Source organism: Coturnix japonica, chromosome 1 (genome assembly GCF_001577835.2).
Source record: "Coturnix japonica isolate 7356 chromosome 1, Coturnix japonica 2.1, whole genome shotgun sequence".
Taxonomy (NCBI): Eukaryota; Metazoa; Chordata; class Aves; order Galliformes; family Phasianidae; genus Coturnix; species Coturnix japonica.
Window position 1 is genome coordinate 21,972,479 of NC_029516.1, and position 24,964 is coordinate 21,997,442.

Below are 24,964 nucleotides of genomic sequence, written 5' to 3' on the forward strand. Positions count from 1 at the left end.
TCGGCTGGGTCTGACTGGGCAGGTGAGCCGAGCCTCCCACCGCACAAGCTCTTTCTTCTCTATCCTCTCTCTCCGTTCTCCCACTCCCGAACCTCAGAGGCGGGCAGGGAGCAGAGCGGTGCCTGCGTGGGGCCCGTGCCGCGCCGTGCCAGGGGCACTCCCCTCAGCCACCATGGCGGGCGGGCGGCCCGCGGCGGGGTCCCGCTCCCCCGGCTCCGCCTGGCTGCGGGCCGCCTGATGGCGGGGGGCGGAGGGGAGGAGGGGAAACCCGACCGCCCGGTGGCCCAACGCCTGGACTCGTTCGCCTCGGCCGGCAGCGCGGCGTTGGCGCGGCGCAGGAGGGGTTAAGCTCCGAGCCGCCGGTGGGCCCGGTGCCGGCGGGGAGGGGGTTAAGCGCCGGGCGGCGGCGGCTGCCACTCGGCTCCGCGCCGAGCTCCGCGCCGGAGCCGTTACAGCGGGAAGATGGCGACGGAGGGAGCGAGCGGCGAGCCGGGCTCCGGCGCCCAGGAAGACTCGGCGGCTACGGCAGCGGTAACCGGGCCGGGGGATCGGACCCAACCGGGCGAGGAGGGCTGCGGTGGGGATGGGACGGAACGGAACGGTGCCCGGAGACCTGCCTCCCCCGCTCCGTCCCTCCGCCCTCCTTCTCCCCCGGGGCGGGACGGGGCTCGGCTGCGGCGGGGAGCTCTGTCCCGCCCCGGGGGAGAAGAGGGGCGAGCGCGGGGGTCCCTTCTTTCCCCGTCCGCCTTCCTCGGGGGCTGCCCCATTGTTCCTTCCCGCTGCCCGCCCGGCTGAGGGACTCGGGGCGGGGAGGTGCAGGCTGGGCAGCGCGGCGGGGCTGCTCCGATGCCTTCCCCAGAGCGGAGGTGCTGACAGCGCCCGGAGCCCGCAGGTCGGCGCGGGGGAAGCGCTCATCTGAATCCTCGCTCACAGCAGCTCGCTGTCTCCTTTCCCCCTTTTCTCTCTTGTTCCTCCCCGTGTGGATGAGGGGCGCCGGGGCAGCGCCCCTTTCCCTCCCGTCCCCGGGCTGCGAGGGGCCCTGAGAGGCTGGGCTGCGCCGAGGGGCCGTCAGGCTCCCTGCTCCCGAGCAGCCGGCTGTGTGAGGCGGTGTGTGAGGTGGGCACGGTGCGACGGTACGGCCCAATGTAGGCTGACTCCCTCTGCCCGCCTTTGCTGTCCTTTCTCTGTCTAGTCGCCTATTCCGTGGTGGGAGAGCAGGGCTTCGCCCCGCATTTCTCCCCTACCCGCAGCGCCGGGTCCCGGTGGGCAGCGCAGCGCTGTCCGGTCCGGAGGGGCTCGGGGTCGTCAGGGGCAGCTGTGCGAGAGCCGGGGCGGTCCGAGATCAGCCCCTGAGCGCCTCAACGTGTAACGAAATGCCGAGTTTAGGGTGCTAAAAACGTTGAGGTACGGCTCTGAGGTTGGATCATTGCTGAAGGGAGTAACGCCAGAAGGAAGGATGGCACCGGCTTGTGTGGGACTGAAGATGCTGATGGCTTATTTATTTATTTATTCTCTTTCAAGCAGGCACAAATCTTACCTGAAACCGTGTTCTGACTGCGCAGTTAATGCACACGAGGAAGGTTAACTTCTGCCTGTTGTAGAAACTGAGTTACTTAAATAAGAAAATAAAAATATATTTAAAAAAAAAAAAAGAGGGAAGGTAAAGCTCACAAAGTGAATAACATTGCTCTTCTGAAACAATGGCAGAACTGTAACATGAAAGACTATTAAGGTAACAGTTCATAAAAGCAAAATATTAAATTCTCTAAGCCATGGATTTGAGTAAAAAATATTTACGCTGAATTCTCCAGTATTTCATATTATTATTGCCTTTATTATTTATTTTTTTTTCTGAGTTTTGAAGAACTCAGAAGAATAGCTCACAATGAGGCAGTGCTCCAATACTTCCCTGCTGGGCAGTGCTGCATCTGCTGGTCGTGCAGTTTGGTGCTCGTTGTCATGTAGGAGTGATAGTTCTACACCACATTGCTTTTAAAATATTCTTCTAAAACTGCAGATACTGGCAAGTAACCTGTGTGTTGCTCTGTAATTCAAGTAGTAGCTGTACTTAAGCAGCAATAAAAGATCTTTAAAGGGACTTTTAGTTTGCATTCAGTCCTTTAGTATTTCTTTTCTTGACAGGACGAGGGGAAATGGCCTCAAATTGCACCAGGGCAAGTTTAGGTTGGATAGTAGGAAGAACTTCTTCACAGAGAGGGTAGTTAGGTACTGGAATAGGCTCCCCAGGGAGGTGGTTGAATCGCCATCCCTGGTTGTGTTTAAGAGCCATTTGGATGTGGTGCTCAGGGATATGATTTAGTGTAGGGTTTTTAGAGTTAGGGTTCTGGTTAGACTGTGGTTGGACTTGATGATCTTCAAGGTCTTTTCCAACCTGGGCAATTCTATGATTCTATGATTCTTCTTGTATTTCTTTGGTATTATAGACATTCAGTTGTCGATTTCCTTCTAGTTTTTGTATGCAAAAGTAACACCTCTGTGCAGTGGAAAGATTATACAAAGTATCTGTAGTGATACACCGATGTTCCTGTTGAAGAGTTAGTATGAATCTCTTACTTTCTGTCTTTATATTTAAGATATAGAATTATGAATGGAAATCATCTTGCTTGTTCAGGTGACAGTATTGTAAGTCATGGACAACTCTGCACAGTTTTAGGCTGAGTTCTCAGAATGCTGATTATATAAACGATGCAATGAAACATTCTAAGATCAGTGTTTTTAATAGTAATTATTAATATGCAAATTATACAGTGTAAGCAGTAAACATATAGTAGGGTATTCTCATACTGAATGCTGTTACTCCCGTATCTTAGTACACCAGCAGGTATGATATCAGTAGCATCACTGGGAAATAGAAAACAAAACTACTTGATTTTTTTTTTTGCTGTTCTTAGAACCGTCATAGGAATGGATCAAATATGGAAAATGTGAAATCTTTTTTAATTTCCTCCCCTAGAGAAAATGACAGGAAAACCCAGACTGTTCTGTAGTGTTATGTCCAGGAGTAAGGCTGATAGCCTTATCTTTCTGAGTTCCCAGTTATCTCTCACAGAATATTACTACTTTTGTTGTGGTAAGAATGACAAGGTAAAATGGCATGGGAATGGCCTTGTCACAGAATCACAGAATTATCAAGGTTGGAAAAGACCTAGAAGATCATCTAGTCCAACCATTACCGATACTTCCCAGCTAAATCATATTCCTCAACACAACATCCAAACGTTTCTTGAACACTCCCATGTTCGGTGACTCCACCACCTCCCTGGGCAGTGCATTCCAATGCCTGACTACCCTTTCCGAGAAGTAATACTTCCTAATGTCCAGCCTGAATCTCCCCTGGCACAGCTTAAAACCATTCCCTCTAGTTCTATCATCGATTACATGAGAGAAGAGGCCAACCCCCAGCTCACTACAACCTCCCTTCAGGAAGTTATAGAGAGCAATAAGGTCTCCCCTGAGAGGTCTCTCCCCTTGTCCTATCAAGCTGTACAGCTTGATGGCCTGAGCCAGTGAAACAGTGTTGGGGCAATTTGGACTAGAATTCAGGAAAGCATGGGTGTATATTTCAAAGCATCTTTGAATTGCTTCTATCAGCGTGCTGTCTACCAAAAAATGATTACATAATAGCAAGAAATAATTCAGTTTGACAGTCATCTTGTTGAAATATTGAATGCTATTTGCTACATGTAGAGAGCCAGCTTGTCGCACGTTATGGCTTTGGTAGATGTTTAACCAATAGCATGAATAGCCTGCTATTCCAAACAGAGTTTGTTAACGTTGTCTTCTGATTATTTTTGACCAGTGGTCAAACACACAGAAGGGTATTTTTCTCCAGAAGTCAGTCCTTTCTGGTGGCTCTGTACACATACAGTGCATTGCTGGAATGACATCTTGATTCTCTGAAGCATGTAGGGATTAATTTCTGTCTTCATCTGTCAAAATTTCATGGAGGATGATGTGTACGTACTTGAAAAGATCAGTCTGGTTTGCTAGGGATCACGTAACAGTATGAAAAGTTGTTCTAAGGGGAAAAAACTGTCAACATGAAGTGGATTAAAACTTGATGACTAAACAAAATAAGCAGAGAGAAATTCTGTGGTACTTTATAGTGACTTTAAGTAAGTTTTTTAATTTAGCTGGTAATCATTATCTGTTGATCTGTAAGAATGTTTGTAGTAGAATTGCCATTCTGGTCAATACAGTGAAATGCTAAATAGTGATTTGGTCACATCAGTTACACAGGCTGACACAAATAAGTTGTGAAGATTCTTATCTGAGAAGTACTACATGTAGCAGAAAATGAGATCATAACCCTTGAAAAGCGAAGCCTATATCTCTTATTGGGGACTATACATCTTGGAAAATTGTTGCCTGTGAAAGGACTTTAATTAGCTAGCAGGACCCACATATGAATACAAGTTCTCAGTGTAGTGCTAATGTTCAGAGAGGTTACTTTCATCCAGTCAGATGCATAATACTGTTGTGGTGTTCCAACATGTAGGTGTGATGCAGAGACATCACAGTTGTCTGGTTTTGTCCTGCTGCTGCTCTATGTCTCCTATGTAATGAGTGTCTGCCCTTGATTTGTGGTGCAGGGATATGCTCCAAGCCTTGCTACCCAACCTGCTGTCTTCCCTCGCTCTCCCAGCCCAACCTACATCCCTTTATGTTCTGTGCTGCTGTTCTCCATGGCTGGCCACGCAGCCTCTCTTGATTTGTTGGGAGGGTCTCTTCTCTTCCAAATGAGGACATGTCACACTCATTAAGAGTGAAGTGCACAGGGACAGCACAGTGAGCCTGGGGTTTGAAAATGCTGGAGAGGGACAAGTCTTCAGGATGCAATACATCCTGTCTTTTTCCTGCTTTGATGTTTGCATAAGTGTGGGAGAGAGAGGCCTTGCTGTGGCCTCAAAAGTGGTATAGCAAGATGGGAATAGAGATGGAAATGAAGCTGAAAGGGGAAAGAAAGAGCTCGATATAGGGAAACCACAGTGGGAGGTCTGCCTCTGCACCCACTCCTCCCTGTGTCATCATTGCATATGTAAACAGGATGAAGTCAGTAGGCCCAGAGGTACTGCCTTCCTTGGTGTGTGAAGTAAAAGGTTTCCTGGGCATTGTTTCTTAGTCTTAAGTAGGACAAGGGAAGATATCAAATTCTGAAAGACTTGCAAGCAGTTCTAAAGAGAACTTCAAGAGTGTGTACCAGTATTTAGATCAAATCATACTATTTGTCTTGGAAGTGGCTTACTTGAAAGTGACTTTCAGAACAGGAAATCCTTGTTAAACTTAAGTAACAGTTTAAAACATGGTCACAACAGGGCTGATGTAAGCCTAGATCTATTTAAGAAACATACCTAGATACCTAACTTACCCTGAAATCAAAGATGCCTCAGTACCTTTGTGCTGTTCATAGTTTGCAAACGTGTTTTAACAGCTGTGAGAATATCTGGGTATGCATAAAGGTCAGCGTCTTACTAATTTTGGAGGAGCTGTGGGCTGTTTTTTGGTTTCCAGAATACATTTCTCAGTTCTGAGGTTTATTTATGGTTAATGCCAAAGCTGTTAAAAAGTTTTGCAGTTTGCTTGAACAGGAAAAAAATATATAAAAATTCCACACCCGCTAAACAAAACCACCCCCTGCCTTTTAAAGAAAATCTTTAAGGAAAAAAACCAAACAAATAGCAAAAAAGCTGTGCTTGGAGAGGAGGGGGGCAGAATGAACAGGTACATTTAGTGATTGTAATTCAGTAAGTCACTGAATTAATGGATGGGAATAATTAAATGCGTGTCAAGTTCTGTCATGATCTCTTAGGTAAGATTGTATGGAAATGTATCCAAGTCTTGGACATTAACCTTTCTACTGGGCACATCTTAGTTCTTGAGTTTGTCTTGGGTGTGGTATGAACTGGACATGTTTGCTTACGTAATAGAACTTCCAGACAAGCATAGTGTCAAATTCATTCTCTAGTTTCTTCCTAAAGAAGAGACCTTCCGCAGCCAAAAACAGCATCACAGAATTACAGAATCACAGAATGACCCGGGTTGGAAGGGACCTCAAAGATCATGTAGTTCCAATCCTCCTGCCTGGCAGGGCCACCAAACATACACATTTACTAGATCAGGTTGCCCAGGGCCCCGTCCAACCTGGTCTTGAACACCTCCAAGGACGGGGCATCCACAACCTCCCTGGGCAGCCTGTTCCAGGGCCTAACCACTCTCCTAGTGAAGAACTTCCCCCTAACATCCAACCTAAATCTTCCCTCTTTCAACTAAAAACCATTTCCCCTTGTCCTGCTATTATCAGCCCTTTCGAAGAGTTTACTCCCCTCCTAGGTGTAGGTTCACTTCAGGTACTGAAAGGCCACAATGAGGTCACCCAGCAGCCTTCTCTTCTCCAGGCTGAACAAGCCCAGCTCCCTCAGCCTGTCCTCACAGGGGAGGTGCTCCAGCCCCCTGATCATCTTCGTGGCCCTAACAATAATAAAACAATATAACATGTATTCTCTGAACTATTCATGAACACTGTGTGGATGTTATAACCACTTATTTTCTATTTTCTGTTTGCAGGTGTTTTGGTTTTTTTTTTTAATTAGAAAAGAATTGGGATTCATTTGCACGTGTTTCCACGTTAATGCTGTGCTAGGGCTTGAAAATTTCTCTTATACTTGGTGGAAAGAATGGAGTGGTTTTAAGGAATGATCTGTTTTGGAAACGTATTTATGGATTTCTCTGGTTTTATGTGAAGTGAATAGGCTGGTGACTCTTTGAGGTATTAGTGGGATTTAAGGCACTTAAATGTGTTTTCATATATGCACAGTGTTAATTATCCTATTACAGTGAGTGGAAATCCAACCAATACCTCAAGTGGAGCCTCAAGCAAGTAGTTGTGCTGGCTGCTTAGCTGAAGAGCTTTCTTGGCTACTTTGACTGGGCTGATCAGTTTTCTGTTGCATAGAGCAGATTATTCACCTCATTCACACACTGCCTTCAGTCTTCCTTTAGGGGTCTCAGTCCTGTCCTTAGGGCTGACATTAACAGTCCATGTGCAGCATTTTGTGGTGTCTCAGCCTGTCCAAATGGCATGGGTAATTCTGTATCATACCTACCTGCCTCCAAACGGTCTCTCTGGTACCTCAGATTGCGCTAGATCCTTATGTACAGGCAACAAAATAGAGTTAATTGTAACATGGTTATCTTTGTTCAGATGACTTCTACCTGGACGTGATTCAGGTTGTCAAATATGTGAATCAGGGTTATGTTTCCCTGGTGCATTTGTATTGTGGGCCTTACAGCTGTGGGCCAGCATGATATTAAAAGTTTACTCTGTACAACTAATAACTAATGCCAAATCCTTTTCTTTTAAAAGCTCAACTTGCAAGTCTACTCTGTGAATCCTCAGGAGGATTCTTGTGTGTATTTAATGGAGCTCCATATAAAATATGTAACAAATGGTGATTGTACCTTTCCCTTCTCTTCTGAAAGGACTCTTTCTGTGTTTTCCTATACACTTTTAAAGAAACTTCCCCTCCTGTCTTTCCCCCTCAGCCCTTAATTATGCTTCACAAGTTTCTTTCCCATGTCCTGGGTTATCACCCAGCTCTATCTTTAAGTAGGCCATCTGGCTGCTTTTTGAGCAGGTAGGAGGTTGTTTTCTGTGGTCACCCCTGATTAATCCACAGTTAACCTGTTGTCTACAGAGCTGTGGCTTTCCTGCTTGGCCTATCCTGAATTCTGAAGGTGCTGGAGTTTTTAGTGTAGTCAATGACACCCTTTGCTTCTAAGGTCATCAGTAGTATTGACTGGGATAGATCTGCAAAACTATTGGTACTGCCAATGTATCACAAGAAACTTGGCTGTTTTCTTGAGAGGTGATGGGGACAAACTTTATCCTAGAGGCTTTTGTCATCTTTCCTCTGAATAGCAACCAATGTGGGAAAGCATCTCTTCTGTTCCTTTGCCTCTTGGTAACCTTCCCACTCCATCCTCTTTCCTATTTTTCCTAAGGTGATCTGGGGGTAAATGCTTGTCCAGGTTAATTGCTGCTGTCCTGTCTCAGCTTTCTCTCGTTTGGAAATTGTCTTTTGTCATCTTATTTGCTCAGGGTAGAGCTCATTTTTGTCTTGGGGTAGTGCAGGTCACCATATATATTTGTGATGCATATGTGGGAAATTGAATAAGTTTTAGCTAATTAGCTGTTTTCTCTATTGTTAGTGTACTTGCTGCCAGACAACACAAACCCCTTACAAAGTTGGTTTGAAAAATAACATGAAGTTTTTGAGACAGCCTTATTCAGTTACTTTATAAATCAAATAAACCAGACATTTTAAAATCCAAAAGAAGAAGTGAAAAAATATCTCCTGCGTTCTGGTAGCGTATGCTGAATTTCACCCTGGGGCAACATATTCATATATCTGTGTTGTAAAACTGATGTAGAGGATGGCTCGGTTACATAGTTCTTAAATCGTTGGTGAAATTGTTACAGCTTGGCACTCTACCAGACCTATTGTAACAAAACCCCAGATGACACATAAGCCCTGTGCTACTAATGGAGTCTTTATTTTCTGGAGATGTAAGAGCTACTGCTCCACTGGAAGATGTTAGGAAGATTATTTTTCTGGGACTAAACAACAATTTTCACTCCAAGTTAGGCCAGCAGTTCTTCATCTGGATGAGAACTTCAAGCAAGTCTGCCCTGCTTGGTCCCCAGAAGATGTCTCTGAGGAAGCATAGGTCTATTTCATTGTGTGCCATATTTGGGTTTAATAAATTGGAACGCACCAAACAAAAGAAGCTAGTGGCAGATTCACAACGAAGGTCACAATTCTTCACACAATGTACAGTTGAGTTGCAGAATGTTAAGGATTCTAAAATGACATGAAGATTTGGGAAAAGAAGGCTGAGAGGGGACTTGATCCAGGTTTATAAATACCTGAGGTGTGGGAGCCATAGTGGTGAGGCTGGTCTCTTTTCAGTAGTGCGTGGGGACAGGACTAGGGGTAATGGGATGAAAGTACAGCATAGGAAGTTCTGCACAAATGTGCGCATGAACTTCTTTACAGTGAGGGTGACGGAGCACTGGAACAGGCTGCCCAGGGAGGTGGTGGAGTCTCCTTCTCTGGAGATATTCAAGACCTGCCTGGATGCCGACCTGTGTGACGTGGTGTAGGGAGCCTGCTTTGGCAGGGGGGTTGAACTCGATGATCTCTGGAGGTCCCTTCCAACCCCTACAATTCTGTGATTCTGTGATTCCAAAAGCAAAGGGGCAGGTTCACATAAAGTATGTCCATCATGGACTAGTACATGCAGAACTGTGATTTATAGCTCAGAAAGTGAATAAGCTGAAAAATGCTGGTGGCTGGGAGAGTGTTTCTGGGAGGCATCATTATGTGCTTGTCCTGTTCTGGTAGCGATTTCAAGGCAGCCATTATTGGCTGCTTTTGGAAGCAGGCTAAGTGGGCTTTTAGTCTGATCAACTAGAGCTGTTGGTTTATGAAGTGGTTTTTCTTGTTCTTATTTCAAGTTTTCAAAATGAAAAATATGAAAACTGAGCCGTGTGTGTCATTGATATGTCTTTCCTGTAGCATTTTTGTGTTTATTTGTATCTAACTTCAAATTACCAGAGTGCACTCTGAATTACTCGCTATTGATGTCTTTTCATATGCTCTAGTTTGAAGTGTGTACTTGAGTAAAATTTACTTTAATTGCTTTGATCAATGCTTAGTTAAAATAAATAAATAAAAAAAAGGCGGCTCATAGTTAGTTCACCTGTTGAATTGTGCCTCTGGTTTATATTGAATAGGAGAGTATTTTTATTTATGTCTTGTAGGCAATTTAGAAATGAAAAGTTTCACCTGTGATATACAATCAGTCCTTTGAGAAGGAACTTTTACCTCCTGACAAGCTGAATTTACTTACTTAGAAAAGGAGGATGATGTTTCTTGCTCTTGTGCACCTTTTCACTTTGGCTATACCTACCACAGTGCTGGGCATCACTTCTTGACAGATGAGACAATGAGATTTTAGAAGGGGAAACCACTGAATGGAGATGTCAGGCTGTTACTGTTTGATGCTGCTTTCTGTGGTTGGGAAGAAGCACTTGATATCCCTGCATCAGTTTTCCATTTGAGAAATGGAGGCAGTTTTTCCTCTCTAGAGGGAAATACTATGTATAAATCAGTTACTGTCCTTAAGCGTTTAGACATTATAAAGTGCTTCGTAGAAGAAGGGTGGATAAGTGGGTCCTGCTATCTGACTGAATTAAATTTAATGGTTAGAAGTACTGGGAATGAGAGATGCTGGAGCCTGTGGGGCTGCACTTACCCAAGGTTTTATAAGGAAGATCTAGTTACTAAAAGTAACTTTGCACGTGCGCATCCATAGATTATGAACAAAGTGTAGAATTGTGAGAGGTTTCAGCACATTTTTATGAAAAAGCCTTCAGAGACAGGTTATGTTCCATAATTCATTGAGATGGAGGGTAAGAGGTATCTTTTGGATTAGAGCAATAGATGATCCAGGCAGGAAAAATAAAAAATAATTATTGTAATATTGGTTGGAGTGTATGGCCATGTCCCAGAAATAGTCACGATTAATAGAAAACATCGGTCCTCTTTGTTGCTCCATGTTGTTTAAATAGGTGAGGAATCCTTTAGTCCATTGTGCATTGAATATGACCAGCTAATATTCTGGCATGTGGCCATTTGTGCACTTGTTTGAACTGCAAAGTGAAAAATGGAACTCAGAGTTAAATCTAATATAGTTATAGCTTTTGGGAAGTTATGATCCATGGCCTTCTAACCTGAGGGGAGAACAACTCTTCTGCTCTCTTCTTGCCTTGAGACAGAAGAAATGGTACTTTAATTTTTATTGGATTTTCCTGAGAGAAAGTCAAGTTCCGGGGTAGTTGTGCTCTTACATTTGACTTCATCCTTCAGAGGAAAAAGGTTATTTGTCCGGATAAGCAGTTCAACTTATTTGGCTACTTAATATCTCATATTGAAGACAGATATGTGTCTGTATCTCAGGGCTTTGCTAGAAGACACGTCTACATCACAGCGAGAACCTCACTGCTCCCTTACAGTGAATAGTGTGCTACTGATCATGCTGCTCAGCTGAGTCTGAATGTTTTCTCTCCTTTAACATGATGTCCTTCTAATTTCACTAAATAGTCCTTTCTGTTAGCATTGTGTGGCTTGTTGAGCAGACTTATCTCCTACCTTTGTGGTTTTGTATGTGATAATAGCACCCCCCTGACCTTCTCTATAGAAGGCTGCCACTCTTTCTTGCCTTTGTTCCTGATGTGCTGTTTCAGGTCTGCTGAAACATTTCTGTCACTGTGAGGTTGTACAGGAACTTATGGAGAGCAGCTGAGGGAACTGGGATTGCTGAGGCTGAAGAAGAGGAGGCTCAGCCTCATTGCTCTCTACATCTACCTGACAGGAGGCGGTGTCAATGTGGGGATCGGCTTCTTCTCCTATGTAGCAGCAGTAGGATGAAAGGTAGTAACCCCAAGTTGTGCTGGGGAGGTTTAAGTTGATTATTAGGAAAAATTTCTTCTCAGAAAGGGTGGTGAAACATCGGAGCAGGCTGTCCAGGGAGCTACTGGAGTCACTGGCCCAGGAGGTATTCACAAAATACAAGTAAAGCCACCTCAGCTTTTGACAGTCATGGATGTTAGAGGAACCCATAATCAGGATGCTGATATGTCTGTATTTTGTATCTGCATTAGCCACTGCAGTCCTTTCTTTTAGTTTGTTCATCAGTGTTTTGTTTCTTACAGAAAAGAGAGTTTGATGTGGATAACTTGAGCAAGCCGGAGTTGCGGATGCTTTTGAGTATAATGGAAGGAGAACTAGAAGCACGAGACCTTGTAATTGAAGCTTTGCGGGTGAGTTCCTGGGTTATTGTGACTGCTTGTTTGCTTTTGATTTTAATGTTCTCTTTTGTCACTTCCTTTGTACTTGGCGCAGAATGTTACTAGTTGAAGAATAAATTCTGGTGTTTAAGTTATAGGTTGACTAAATCTCACTAATAACAAATATGTTCTTGTTTAATAATTGTGATTCAGTAACTCAGTGTAATTTTGTTGTAAAATGCCCACAGAGTTTCAGAGAAAGAAGTACAGAAATGGCAAAATGACCTGCTTTTTACTTGCTGTTATACTGTAGAATCTGTTATTTGCAAGATGGAAGAATAACTTCAAAGGGGAATGTGTTTTCTGTGAGATGGAAGGAGGAACAAAATGGAATGATTATGTCCAACAAGGGAAATTCTCATTTTTCTTTCTTTCTTTTTTTTTTTTTAATTTCTTATTAAAAAAAGAAAAAAGAAAAAAAAGGCAAATTCAGTGATATTCTGACAGCACTCATGGGTGTTTGATTAGATTTTTATCTTTTTCTTTGCTGTGTTGTGCACATGGGTTTGATTTCTATTTTGGCAGCTTTCAGTCTGAAAGTTGACTGGTAATGTACAAACAAAGCTGTATTTTAATAAGATGATACATTTTTCTGGCTGTAATAAATCCAAATTTTATTCTGTTCTGGATCAATTTAAATAGAGCTGCTAAACAAGCTGCAGGTTTGGGGGGAAAACAATCTTACATGGCTGAAAATATTTGCAACTTCACAGTCAGATAGAGACAAATTATATCCTTTAAAGTTTCTTAAAGCAAAAACTCAATGTAACAAAATACATTAATACTAAAGATTAGTAGTATATGCAATGATTTTCAGGCAAAGTGTAAATACTCTTCACTGGTAATGTCACAGTAACAATTGTAAATGCATTTTTATTCAGTTTTTATTTATTTTGTGATGACTTCACATCATTATGCAAAGGAGTCTCTTAAGTATCTATAAGTGATACATCTGCATTAATAACTAGATGTAAGTATAAACCTTTTTTATTAAAAGATACAGTCTTCATTTTGTAGTGAAAATAAGATGGTGAAATCAACACGATTCTGGGGGATTACTGTACTTTGAAGTCAAGTGATGTTTAGCCTTCAGGTATATATATACATTGAAATGTATGTATAAAAGGCAATAGACTTTTGATCTAACCACTTTACAATTTCACATCCCATTTGCCCAGGCAAAGACCTTTTGTTTTCCATGACTACCATTTAAGATTTTGTAAAAAGGGGAACAATGTGCACAGCCCCACTCAGAAACTGCTTTTTATTTGTTTGAGATTTATTTTTATTTTTTTTTACACTCTTAATTTTGCACAAATATGAATAGAACGTTCAGGAAAATTTCTTAAATACATGTTTATGGTCAAGCTACTGCACCAAATAATGGATGTTTTCAGACTCAATGAAGTTTAAAAATAAAACTAAAAATACACACTGAATGAGAATAAACACTAAAAATCCTCCATACATTCTACATTGGATTCCCATACACCTGCTGAGATGAGTACTGTGTCAGTGTGTGTACAGCATTTTTGGCTGACCAATACAGATTGGTATGAAAATTGCTTCATGTCACCTATGGTATAGAGATATTGAAAAATTGTGGCATGTTTTTCTTGGTGGTTTGGGTTTTGGTTTTTTTGTCTCCTTTTCTCTTGCATCTTGATCCCTGTATTTTTCCAGTAAAATCTTCTAGACAAAATCCATATGGAACTCATTCTTCCAGGCAGCTTGCCTGGTTAACTATGTCAGTACTGAGAAACTTGGAAATTGTACCTGCTAAGGAACTGTAGCCTGATATCTTGGAATATGATACTTTGGGATCTTCTGGCTTCTTGAGAATCAGTTACCACAGGTCAGCAGTATGCCTGTAAGCACAGGTCAGCTGTAGCCTCTAAGCAACCTACAAAATAAGCTACCAGAAAATAGATCTTTTCAAGAAGTAAATAGCAAGATAGTCCCACTGGAACTGTGTTGAATTTGATACTGATTTTGTATGCCCATCTGTCAAGATGTACCCTACTCCATGTATCCTTACAGCCACGAGAAAATGGAAATGACCTCTTATGTTACTATTTCAAAAGCTGGCCGAGATCTTTTTCTAATAGCTAAGGATGTGTGGAAGCAGGTTTGTTTTTCTGATTGTGTGTGTTTGGTTTTTCAATCCCAGTGCAAGGCTGTTTCAAAGCCTATTTTTTTTTGATAGGTCAGAACCTGCTGATTTCAATCTACATTCTACAGAGTTGTCTTCTAAGTGATTTTATTGACAGTTTTTAGTTGCTCTTATGTTTATATTCATTAAGCTATTTTATGTGTTCCTATTTTTTTTTTTCCTAAGACTGAAGAGCCAGCTCTTTTAATCTGATAGGAAGTAACTGTTCATTCTTATGGCTGTCATCTCAGATTTGTCTCTGTTTTTCTTTGGAAATCACTGAAGTTTAAATACATCATTTTTAAATGTACATACCCTTATTTGTTCTCATTTTGTAGTGTTTAACTGAGCATTTGTACACTTTGTGCAGTAAATAGTACTTATGTATCTATTGGAAATATCTCTCCTGGAAAATTCCTGGCATTAAAATGAAGTGATCTTGACTGACCACAAAAGAACTGATAACACTGAATATAGTGAAAAGGCTGATTCATGTGGTAGTGTTAGTAACCTTTACCTGCCATGACACTTCCCACTGTAATGGGACCTGTTTGATGTGTGTCTCTTATTCCGTCCTTTTCCCATTCATTGTATACATTCTTCTGCTGACTTCTCGTGTTTCCTGCTTTACTAATTTTGTCTGAAACGCTATCACATGCTTTACTGAAGGTGTGAGACAGATCTAATGTGCTCATTTGGGCACCTCAGTACAGGAAAGACCTGGAGGTACTGGAGCAGGTCCAGAGAAGGGCACGAGGCTTGTGAAGGGCTTGGAAAATCAGCACTATGAGGAGAGACTGAGGGAGCTGGGGCTGTTTAGTCTGGGGAAAAGGAGGCTGAGTGGAGACCTTATCGCTCTCTTCCAGTATCTGAAGGGTGCTTACAGTGAGAGCAGGGCAGGTCTCTTCTCACTGATGACATGTGACAGGACGAGGGGAAATAGCCTCAAGTTGTGCCAAGGTAAATTTAGGTTGGATGTTAGGAAACAATTCTTTACAGAAAGGGTTAACTACCACTGGAATAGGCTCCCCAGGGAAGAGGTTGAGTCACCATCCCTGAATGCATTTAAGAGCCGTTTGAATGTGGTGCTCAGGGATATGATTTAGCAGAGGGTTGTTTGAGTTAGGGTACTACGGTTAGGCTGCGGTTGGACTTGATGATCTTCGAGGTCTTTTCCAACCTGGGTAATTCTATGATTCTCCAAGGCCAGTTGTGTTTAAAATAAATAAATAAAAAATAAAGTAGAATAAATAAATAAACCACTCACCTTTAACATCCATTAGTGAGATTTCTTGTCAGGCTGACCCTTAGAGGAACACAACACCAAATGATTTTTCTCTTGATCGTGATGATATAATACGTATACCAACACCTTATCTTCTGTATTCATTGATGGAGTGGAACAGAGATTTCTTTCAGAATTAAGGAGTGGGAACTAGGGAGCAGAAAAAGCATTCTTGGATAAGATATGGAATTGGAATTCATTCCTTGTTCTGTGTTGTTTTTTGGTTTGTTTTTTGTTTTTGTTTTGTTTTAATCTTGCTCACACATGATTGAGTTATCACTTCAGTCTATTTTTAAGTCTTGTTTTAAATGATTTTTTGACTTATTTGGGCAATTTGTTTTTCAAGATAATAGTTCCATGTGTATTGCTCTGCTGTAACAGGTTTTCTTGTGTGGGTTCTAATGGATTGAGCAGATGACATTTGATGTCTTTGCGAACTGAGCCAGCTACATGTGGAGCAAGCTCTACTACTTCATAGCACATGGAAATCTACAGTTATAATCTTTTGAACGTGCTGTTTTCATTTCTTCTGATTTGAGATTTTTTTCTTTTTTTTAATTACTATTTTTGGACTCATTTTAAAAAATAGCTGTTTAATTATTTATTGCTTGAGAAGTTGGTGAAAGAAATGAAACTGAAATGATACTCTGTAGCAGTTGTTAGTGATGTAGTGTTCCTGACAGGGAGAACGGCACTACCTCTAGGTGCATCTCTTTTGACTGTCTATTTGCCTATCATTCATTATATCACAAACAGATTTGCATTTTGTGAGTATCTGCTTGACCTCTTGTTGGTGTTAGTAAACATCTGAGAAGATGTTCACCAGCTCCTCAGTTATACCTTCTGTTTAGGCTGCTGAAGAGCTTTTCCTGCTTGTTGCAGAAATTTTCAAAGAGGAGTAACGTAAAGAAAATAAAGGGAAAAGGATTCAGAGCTTGTTGACTTACTGCTAAGAAATAGGAGGGAATTTTACATCTCCCCACAGAAGATTGGGCACTGCACAGAAATTCTGGCCATACTGTGTAAAAATAACATTGAAAAGTGAGAAAGTCCAATAGTTTGGGATCTGGTCATCTCAGAGAGAATAATAATACTGTTAGGAAGGTTAATACTGTTGATATAATAGATTAATATTAAAGCACTTGAATTTATGCTATGTGATAACTTAGAGAGAACCAAACCCAAGGCATCACATGTAAGAATTAACTCCTTTTATTGCATTTTTGTGTATCATACATTGTAGAGTTTCCATTGTTTTTTATATGAAAGTTTTTATATCCTCAAGTCTCAGTTGAAATGAAAATAAAACTTCAAATCCAAACTATATTCACAGGGAATATGACATGTTTCTATGTCTGTGATTTCACAATACATCGTTGTTGTTCCTTTACTATCTGTACATCTGCAGACACATAATGATGCAAAACATCCCTATTTCTAAATAAGGGCTGTTGTTTCACTTGGTGAATTGGGAAGTATTATCTAACTGGGTCAGTGTCTCCTATCCTTGCTGTAATAAAGCTGCTTTGATATGAACAGAGAAAAGCAGAGGTTTTTTGTGGTTTTTTTTTGTTTTTTGGGTTTGTTTTGCCTTTAGCATTTATAAATGCATTATATTATACTCTGATTGTTATAGCCACAGTATTTTAATGAATTCATCTCTGTTTGAACCACATTTCTTTTCTAAGGAATGTTGACTCTGGAAGTTGCAATTGAGAAAAGTTCAGATATGAAAAAATGTACAATGGTTATCATCTATCACATTTCAAGTTGCTGGGCAAGCTCAGCTTTGTGAGGACCTGCATCCTTGGAACAGCAGACCTTTGTGACGCTTAGGGCCAAATTTCCAGATTTATTCTCCAAGTGAATGGTTAATTTGGGGTGGAGGTCAGCTTCAGTATTTACTTCAAACAAGGTGATCTTCCTATAAATCTCTCTAATTAGCCCCCTGGCTTTGCAGTAACTACTACACTGAGTGACTTAAGGTGACTTAAGGTAGGTCTCTTTTGAATTTGTAAGTTCTTTGTTTAGTAGATCCATGATGAGGATTGCACCAAAATGAAATTTAAGATCAGACTGAGTTTTAAATCACTGAAGTTATTTTCATTAATAAGAAATTGCACTGTTTAACAGCTATTGGGAATGCGTATAGTTTTTTTGCTGTTGTTGTTGTTGTTGTTTTTTAAAGTCTTTAGCTCCTTTCCTTCATCTTTGTCATTTATCCAAATTAGCCCCCTATATTAAGTGGATAATAGAGGCAATATATTCCTAATGCAAAGGTAACGTGGCCAGATATTCAAAGCATGGCACTGGTCTCACACAACCATGACCTCAAATACAGTATTTTTTTTTTTCCCATTTAGCCATGAAAAAGTGTCAGTGTCTGCCTGCATTTTTAAAGCACTTAGGAGAAATTGAAGTACTAGTGTTAGTTGTTAAGGATGGAACTTTAACATCTAAATAATGGTTTTGATGGTGATTTTTTCATTAATTTAAATGGTAGTTTATTTATCTTCTGAAAATTTAGTACTGCTCCTAGTTGAGATTTTTGTTTGTTATCCTTTAGTTTTGTTTGCATGTGTAAACTTCATTGGATGGTGAATGGTAAAATGAAACTGTATTATATAATTCAGCGATATGCTTTAATTACCATGAACCAAAAAAGTAGTATCTATACCAGATACTGGGCGGGGTAGGTTCCTTGGGAATCACCAGTGAAATAATTAAAACAAAACAAAACAAAACAAAAACAAAACAAAACAAAAAAAAAAAAAAAAAAAAACTGGAAAGAATCATCAACACCAACAACAGATATAATTTAGTTTAATTAAGGGTGACATTGCTATGGAGTGGTGCATTTTTCCTCAGCTTGAGCAAGCACCAAATCAGCAGTTGCTATGGATGTGATGGCAGGATCAAGAAGAGGGGACAGGAATGGCAAGGTGAATTTGACTGTAGGGCTTTTTTCTGTGTTACAAACCCCAGAGGTTTTTTTTACTGTAGTTTCCCACGTTGAGAAAGCTTATATTCTGTTTGTGGATTTGTTAAATCTTCAGAACTGGGTAGTTTCTTAAAAACATGCAGGTGGATGAGAGAGAAGGCATACAGTTGTCAATGCCTTGATTAAAGGAAGGTTGCAGATTTGTGTAAGAAGAGCGTCTGTGTTATTGGGCACAGTATATGAACAGCAGAACAGAAAGTTAAGGAAAATCTGACTTTAATTCTCGGAGCAGCTGCATTAAAGTTGCATTACCTAAAACTTATTAAACAAAAAAAAAGAGAGAGAGGGAGATAAATGCGCAATGGGAGTTGGTAGTACAGTCTGTCTTCCTAAATTTAAGTGTTTTGACGGGCTTGTGGGCTAAATCAATAGAGTTGAAAATGAATCATACTTCCTCTTGGCACAGTAAGAAATCCATATATGATAACTTCCGACTTCTGCTAGCAAGGCACTTGATTTCTTGAAGAACAGTTGTTGAATTTTGTGATGAAAGTGTGGATATTCATGCAATAAAATTCTTAGATCAAAAGACAGAAGTTAATGCATCATCTAATAATATCACATAGCCACAATTAAATGTAAGATCACATTTTATTAGCTTTACAATAAAAAAGCTTACAGCCTAAAATGAAAAGGTTTTAAATTAAGGATAAAGAGCTTTTAACAATGATAGTGAATATTGATTGCATTTTACTCTGTGTGGATTACAAAATGTTTCTTTAATGTAGGTTATAAATAGTACATTGGATGCCAGTTTTCAGGTTCCAGCTCGACTATTAATCATTTAAGAACCACTGAGATTGATATCAGCATTCAACTACTTGAGAAATTTGCTATTTTTAAGGAAAACTCAATAGAAATGTTTTAATACTTTTTAAAAGGATTATTAGTTTTGTAGTGGTTAGATTGTTTTGTAAATAAATAACAAGCTGCAAAGAAAACACAAATAATTTAACTTTCAAGGCTATTATGGTATAATCCAACATTACTTGGAAACTTTGCTCTGTTTTTTATTAAAATGTGAAATAAATACCTTTCAAACGGAATGCTCTTTTGTAAGGGTTATTGTCCATTATGTTAAGTCATAGAATCACAGAATGGTTTGAGTTGGAACAGACCTTTAATATCATCTAAATCCAACTCCCTGCTATAGGCAGGGACACCTCCCTCTAGACCAGGTTGCTCAAAGCCCCATCCAGCTTGGCTTTGAACACCTTCAGGAAGCAGGCATCCACAGCCTTGCTGGGCAACCTGTTCCAGTGTCTCACCACCCTCACAGTAAAGAATTTCTTCATAATATCTAGTCTGAATCTACCTCTTCCAGTTCTAAAGCATTTCCCCTCATCCTGTTGCTACATGCTTTAATAAAAAGTCCCTCCCCAGCTTTCTCGTAGGCTCCCTTCAGGTACTGTAATGCTGCTATTAGGTTTCCCCAGAGCTTTATCTAGACTGAAGAGCCCCAGCTCTCTCAGCCTGTCCTTGTAGGAAAGTGCTCCAGCCCTCTGACCATCTCCACAGCCCTCCTCTAGACCCACACCAACAGCTCCATGTCCTTCTTGTGGTGGGGGCCCCAGAACTGGACACAGTACTCCAAGTATGGGGTCCCATGAGAGCAGAGTAGAGAGGCAGAATCACCTCCTTCCTGCTGGTCACACTTTTCTTGATGCAACCTAGGATATGGTTGGCCTTCTGGGCTGCAAGCACACACTACTGGCTCATATTGAGTCTTTCATCAACTGATACCTGCAAATCCTTCTCCTCAGGGCTGTTCTCAAGCCTTTCTCTGCCCAACCTGTATCTGTGGTTGGGATTGCTCCTGCCCAGGTGTAGGCTCTTGCACTTGCTCACTTTTAAGCCAGTTTTGAATGTCTATGAGTATTCAGATGTATATATGCACGTATGTGTGAAAGAGTTACTTGGATGAATGTACCTTAGTATTCAGATCAAGAGTATACTTCTGGAAACACACTCCTCCCTGTCCCTGACTTTGATTTGCCTCACAGACTACCCTCAGACTATGTGAAGTCATCTTCTTTTGGATGAAACTTAAATCAAAAAGTCTATGTTAGAAGCAACCATAATATTCTTCCAGATAATGAGACCAGAGATGGTCCGGACTAATGCCTCCTTTCTAATGCATGGAGAGCAGGCACGCCTTTAGCACCAATTGTATCGCTGTATGTACTTGTTCTTGTTGTGGTGCACCGCCTGCTGATTTAGGCAAAGTCATTGGATACCTACACATATCTGTGTCATCTTGTATAAGTGTAATAGGAAGTACATACTGTTGGGTCTAGATCACAAACAAAACACCTTTATATCTCCCTGTATTCATTTTCTAAAAACCAGAATACCCCAACAAATTCTACAGTTATGATTACACTTGAATTTAAGACAGATGAATATTGCTTGTAAAACTGCTAGATGACTGTAGAGTGCTCTTCTGGAGTCTTTCTTCCCAAAGGGCAGAACACCTTTTATGCTCAAGCTAGTTTGATTTCAGGTCTAGAGCTGGGTATTGTGGAAGGCTGGAATTGATTAAGGACTGAAGCACATAGTTCTACTATAATCTGAATGAAAATATCAAATATTTTGATGAAATTATCATGTGTAAATATTTCTGTACTCCACTTGCTATTATTTAGGCATGCGTGAAGATCAAGCAATATTTTGAAAATCTTACTGTATCATATTCTGTTTATCACAACAGACAACCAACAACTTTTTTTTAGTAGGTAACCTAGATTGATTATGGAAATTTGATATTTCAATTATGCAAAATGTTTGCATGTTCATGCATGGCTCTGCATGCCATTAACGCCTGAGCTATTCCTCAGGGGAAAGAAAAATTAAATAAAAAGGAAGAACCAAAACCTCAGCTAAATAATAAGCTGCTTTAGAAGGGGAGCTGTAGAAACTTGCAAGCTGTGCTTACATAACTTGACCTGTCTGCTTCCTGGTAAGTTCTAGCTGGTAAAAAAATCTTCCTTCACTTGGCCAAGGCAGACTTTGCCTATTGCAGACTGAGCTTTTAATCAAGGTTTTTTTGTTTTGTCAGGTAGAGCTTTTGCATCCTTTTTATGTTATTACCTTCTACATGTTCTTATGGGACGGTGCTTCTTTTTTGCTTCTGCACTATAATTTAAATGTTGAAATAGAATTGTTAGTTGTGTTTATATAAAAGTTTTTATCCCTAACAGAAAGTCAACAAGAGTTGTACTATAATGTCTAAAGCTTCTGGAGTGAACTTCAGGGTCGAAGAGGAAGAAATCTGAGAGCTGTCAAGAAAAGGGGGAATGAAGCTATATACAGCTTGGCTGTTCACAAATAGACTGTAAAAATTACATTTACAGTGTGTGATCTGTCAAGGAAAGCTATGCTGCCTATAAATTATTGAGAGCCTGACTTGCAGCAGTTCTGCTGAGTTGTGAATTTAAAATTCAAACCTGAACTTCTGTAAGAATCTCATTGTTCTCCCATACCAAAGAACAGAGCTAGAAGCACACAGAAGGCAGCTTTAGGGGTTTCTGGCAGCCAGTAAGACAGACTGTTTCATAGACGGCGTCTTTGAAAAATGGTAATTAAGTAGAAGGACGAGCAGAAGATGTTAAACTATATGTAGCGAAGGTTGTAGACAGCATGATGGTGATCATTGGCTTTGGTGGCAGAAGTCAAGTGTGAAAAAGAATCATAGAATGGCTTAGGTTGGAAGGTATCATGAAGATCATTATCTTCATCTTGTTCGTGCTGTGGGCTGGGCTGCCAACCAGCAGATCAGGGCCCCAATCCAACCTGGCCTTGAATGTCTCCAGAGATGGGGCATCCACGGCTTTTCTGGGTAACATATTCATGAGCCTGACCACACTCTGAATTTCCCAATAACATTTAACCTAAAGTTCCCTTCTTTTAGTTTGCATCCATCCCTTTTGTCCTGTCAGTATCTTCCCATGTAAAAAAAATTGGTCTCCCTCCTGTTTATAACTTCTCTCAAGTACTGCAGGGATCCAGTGAGGACTCCATGACTAAGTACACAGTAAGAAAATGGCTTTGCTATGTCTAATTTAAAGAAAGCAATTCATACTTCTTGAGACAGCAAATTCTAACACTGCAGTTTAGGAAATGTGTAAAATGTTATCCTCTAAAATGTTTTTGTTTGTGTCTGGTTTTTGTTGTTGCATAAAAGGAACAATCTTATACTGTATTCTTGCTATTGCCAGAGGCTGTTAGAATAGTTTAGAAGCATTATTTATAGAAATGGTGGGTTGTCTTTATGTATTAATGGCCTATGTAAAATATAAGATGTTGTAAAGGGTTTTGATTGCCCATCACAGTATTTATTTTTCTATATCTTCATGGTTTTCTATAATAATAGCTCTAGAAGTCGGTGTGGATATTTAATAGTCTTTTCACGATAAAGGTATCAAACAGATTTTCCTTAACAGACTTCTTTGATATCAAAGGGAGCCAAATCTTACCTTTTCCAATAGAAGCTGGGGATATAGCAGCTGCAGTTCCTTAACTGATTAACTTTGAGAGATCCTATATTTTTGATGCCTAAATGGACTCTTCTTGAAGCTATTGACAAAGTAAGCTTTTATTAGGGCTACGTTACTTCATCTGTTATTTATTTGTTATTTGCCAAAGGGAGATAGGAGGTACTGAATAAAGCCAAACATTTGGTAAACTATATTTGAACACTCCTTTATGTATGTTGATTACCAAGGTTAAACTTCACTACTCATGGAGAAGTCTTTATTCCAGACTTTCCTAATAGGAGACCAGCAGTATGAAACTAGTATGAAATTGCTGGAAACTTTCCTTTCAACAGTGAGTGTTAAACTGATTATATTCTCTTTTTGTTTTTGACATAAGATCTGAATGTCTTTGTTGTTGCCAGACATGTAAGTACTAACGTAGCTGGAACTATTCTGCTGGTTGCGTATCTGGGTAATTGCATTTCCTTTCCTTCTTGATTCCTCCTACACCCATTTGATCTTCTTGCGTAATCCATCTTAAACTACTTTAGTAGATATGTATGCAGTATTTGTGAAAATAATGTTAAAAACCCTAGCATCATGTTACTGCAACTATTTATTGGTTTCTGTGATCTTTATAAATAATGCAGCTGTGACTTCACTGTTACAGTGACTTCTATAAAGTGTTTTATCTGGTTGCTATCATTATTCATGTTGCTGAGAACCAGAAATGTAACTGGGGCATCCTGTGCATCTTGCTGTATTAATTGTAACTTTCCGTTTTTAGTTAAGGAATGACAAATAGTGCAGTTCATTTTGTTGATGGTGGCACTGAGGTGCAACCCATACATAAGGGCTGCTTTCCCTTTTTTGTGCATCTGTGCATCTTATTGTATTGCTTCTTCTGATTTTTGAAGATTGAGGTCTGTTCTTGGTTCTTTTATATTTTTATAAAAGTATTTCTGTTATTAAAAAGATATTTGATTGGTATCACTCTCAAGTGTTCAGAAATATTTACATAGCAGTAATTCTTGTGGTGTTTGGGTCTATGTCCCCATGCCTTTCTCCTTCCTTCTCTGTTTAGGGGCTGTTGTGAGCAGTGGGTGGTTCTCCCAGAGAGATGTCTGTCTTAGTAGATCTGGCAGAGTGCTGCAATCACTCACTGCGAGCTCTGTTACAGCGGCCAGCATTCCTTTTGTTCAGATAAATGGAAAATTTGAGAAAAACAGAGCAATAGCAATTATAGATTTTCCTCTGTGAAACAGCAGAATACAATTTTAGCTAGTTAATGTGGAATTGTTAACTGCTATATGACAGTTGTAAAATTGGTAATTTTAAAGTAATGGTATCTGTGAAGAGAGAACTATCTTGAAATGTGCTGGAAGGTTTTTTTAAGGGCCGTAACATCAAGAATGCAGGTGAGGATTCTGTTTACTTCAGTGTTTCATTCTAGAAATTAAATATACTTAGCTAGCTATATTCATTCAGTCAGTCTCTTCTCCAGGAACAGTAGCAAGAATATATTATCTCCAAGGAGAATTTTATATTACACTCAACATTTTCCTTTCAAAATGAATACTAGAAAAATAATTTGAAAACTCTGAATTTTCTTCCTGTGTCTCAAATAGATCCTTGCTGTTGAGCATAGTACACACACTATTTGCTGACTTAATTAATTTGTTTTGGTAATCATGTAACAGTTAACTAAAACGTCATCCCATATTACTGTATGAGATTTTGATTATTTGAAAATATGAAAGTCTGAATGCTGTCAATGGAAAAAGAATTGCAGATTGATTTAGTTATGTTTACAGTTTTTGTTAAACCTTCGGTACATTTTGTCTGTGGCTGAACTGAAGAAGCATTTAACCTAAACGTAGAGGTTAAAGTGCTCTTTTTGTTAGACATGAAGTCAGAGTTCCTTCAGTACTTCTGAAAATATGACTGTCAGATTTCCAGGCAGAGAATTATGAATTGATTTGCATGATTTTGAACTATAAAGTTGAATCTGCAAAGTGGTCTAGACAAAGCATTTGTTTAAAGTAACCAGAAAGTTTAATTCTCTTCCTTTGAGAATCCTCCAGGCTGAAAATCTGTATTATTTTCAGAAACAATAAAT

General features: G+C 40.2%; 1 protein-coding gene across 3 annotated transcripts in view; it reads left to right on the forward strand.

Moving 5' to 3' along the window:
* The first annotated feature begins 409 nt into the window (after positions 1–409).
* Positions 410–24,964, forward strand: part of CTTNBP2 (cortactin binding protein 2) — a 76,104-nt gene continuing 51,549 nt past the window's right edge. For all 3 annotated transcript variants that reach the window (XM_032442906.1, XM_015853526.2, XM_032442907.1), the window contains exons 1-2: positions 410–531; positions 11,798–11,905. In XM_032442906.1, coding sequence (XP_032298797.1) covers positions 463–531; positions 11,798–11,905 — 177 coding nt within the window. In that variant the 5' untranslated portion in view covers positions 410–462. The remainder of the gene's footprint in view (positions 532–11,797; positions 11,906–24,964) is intronic.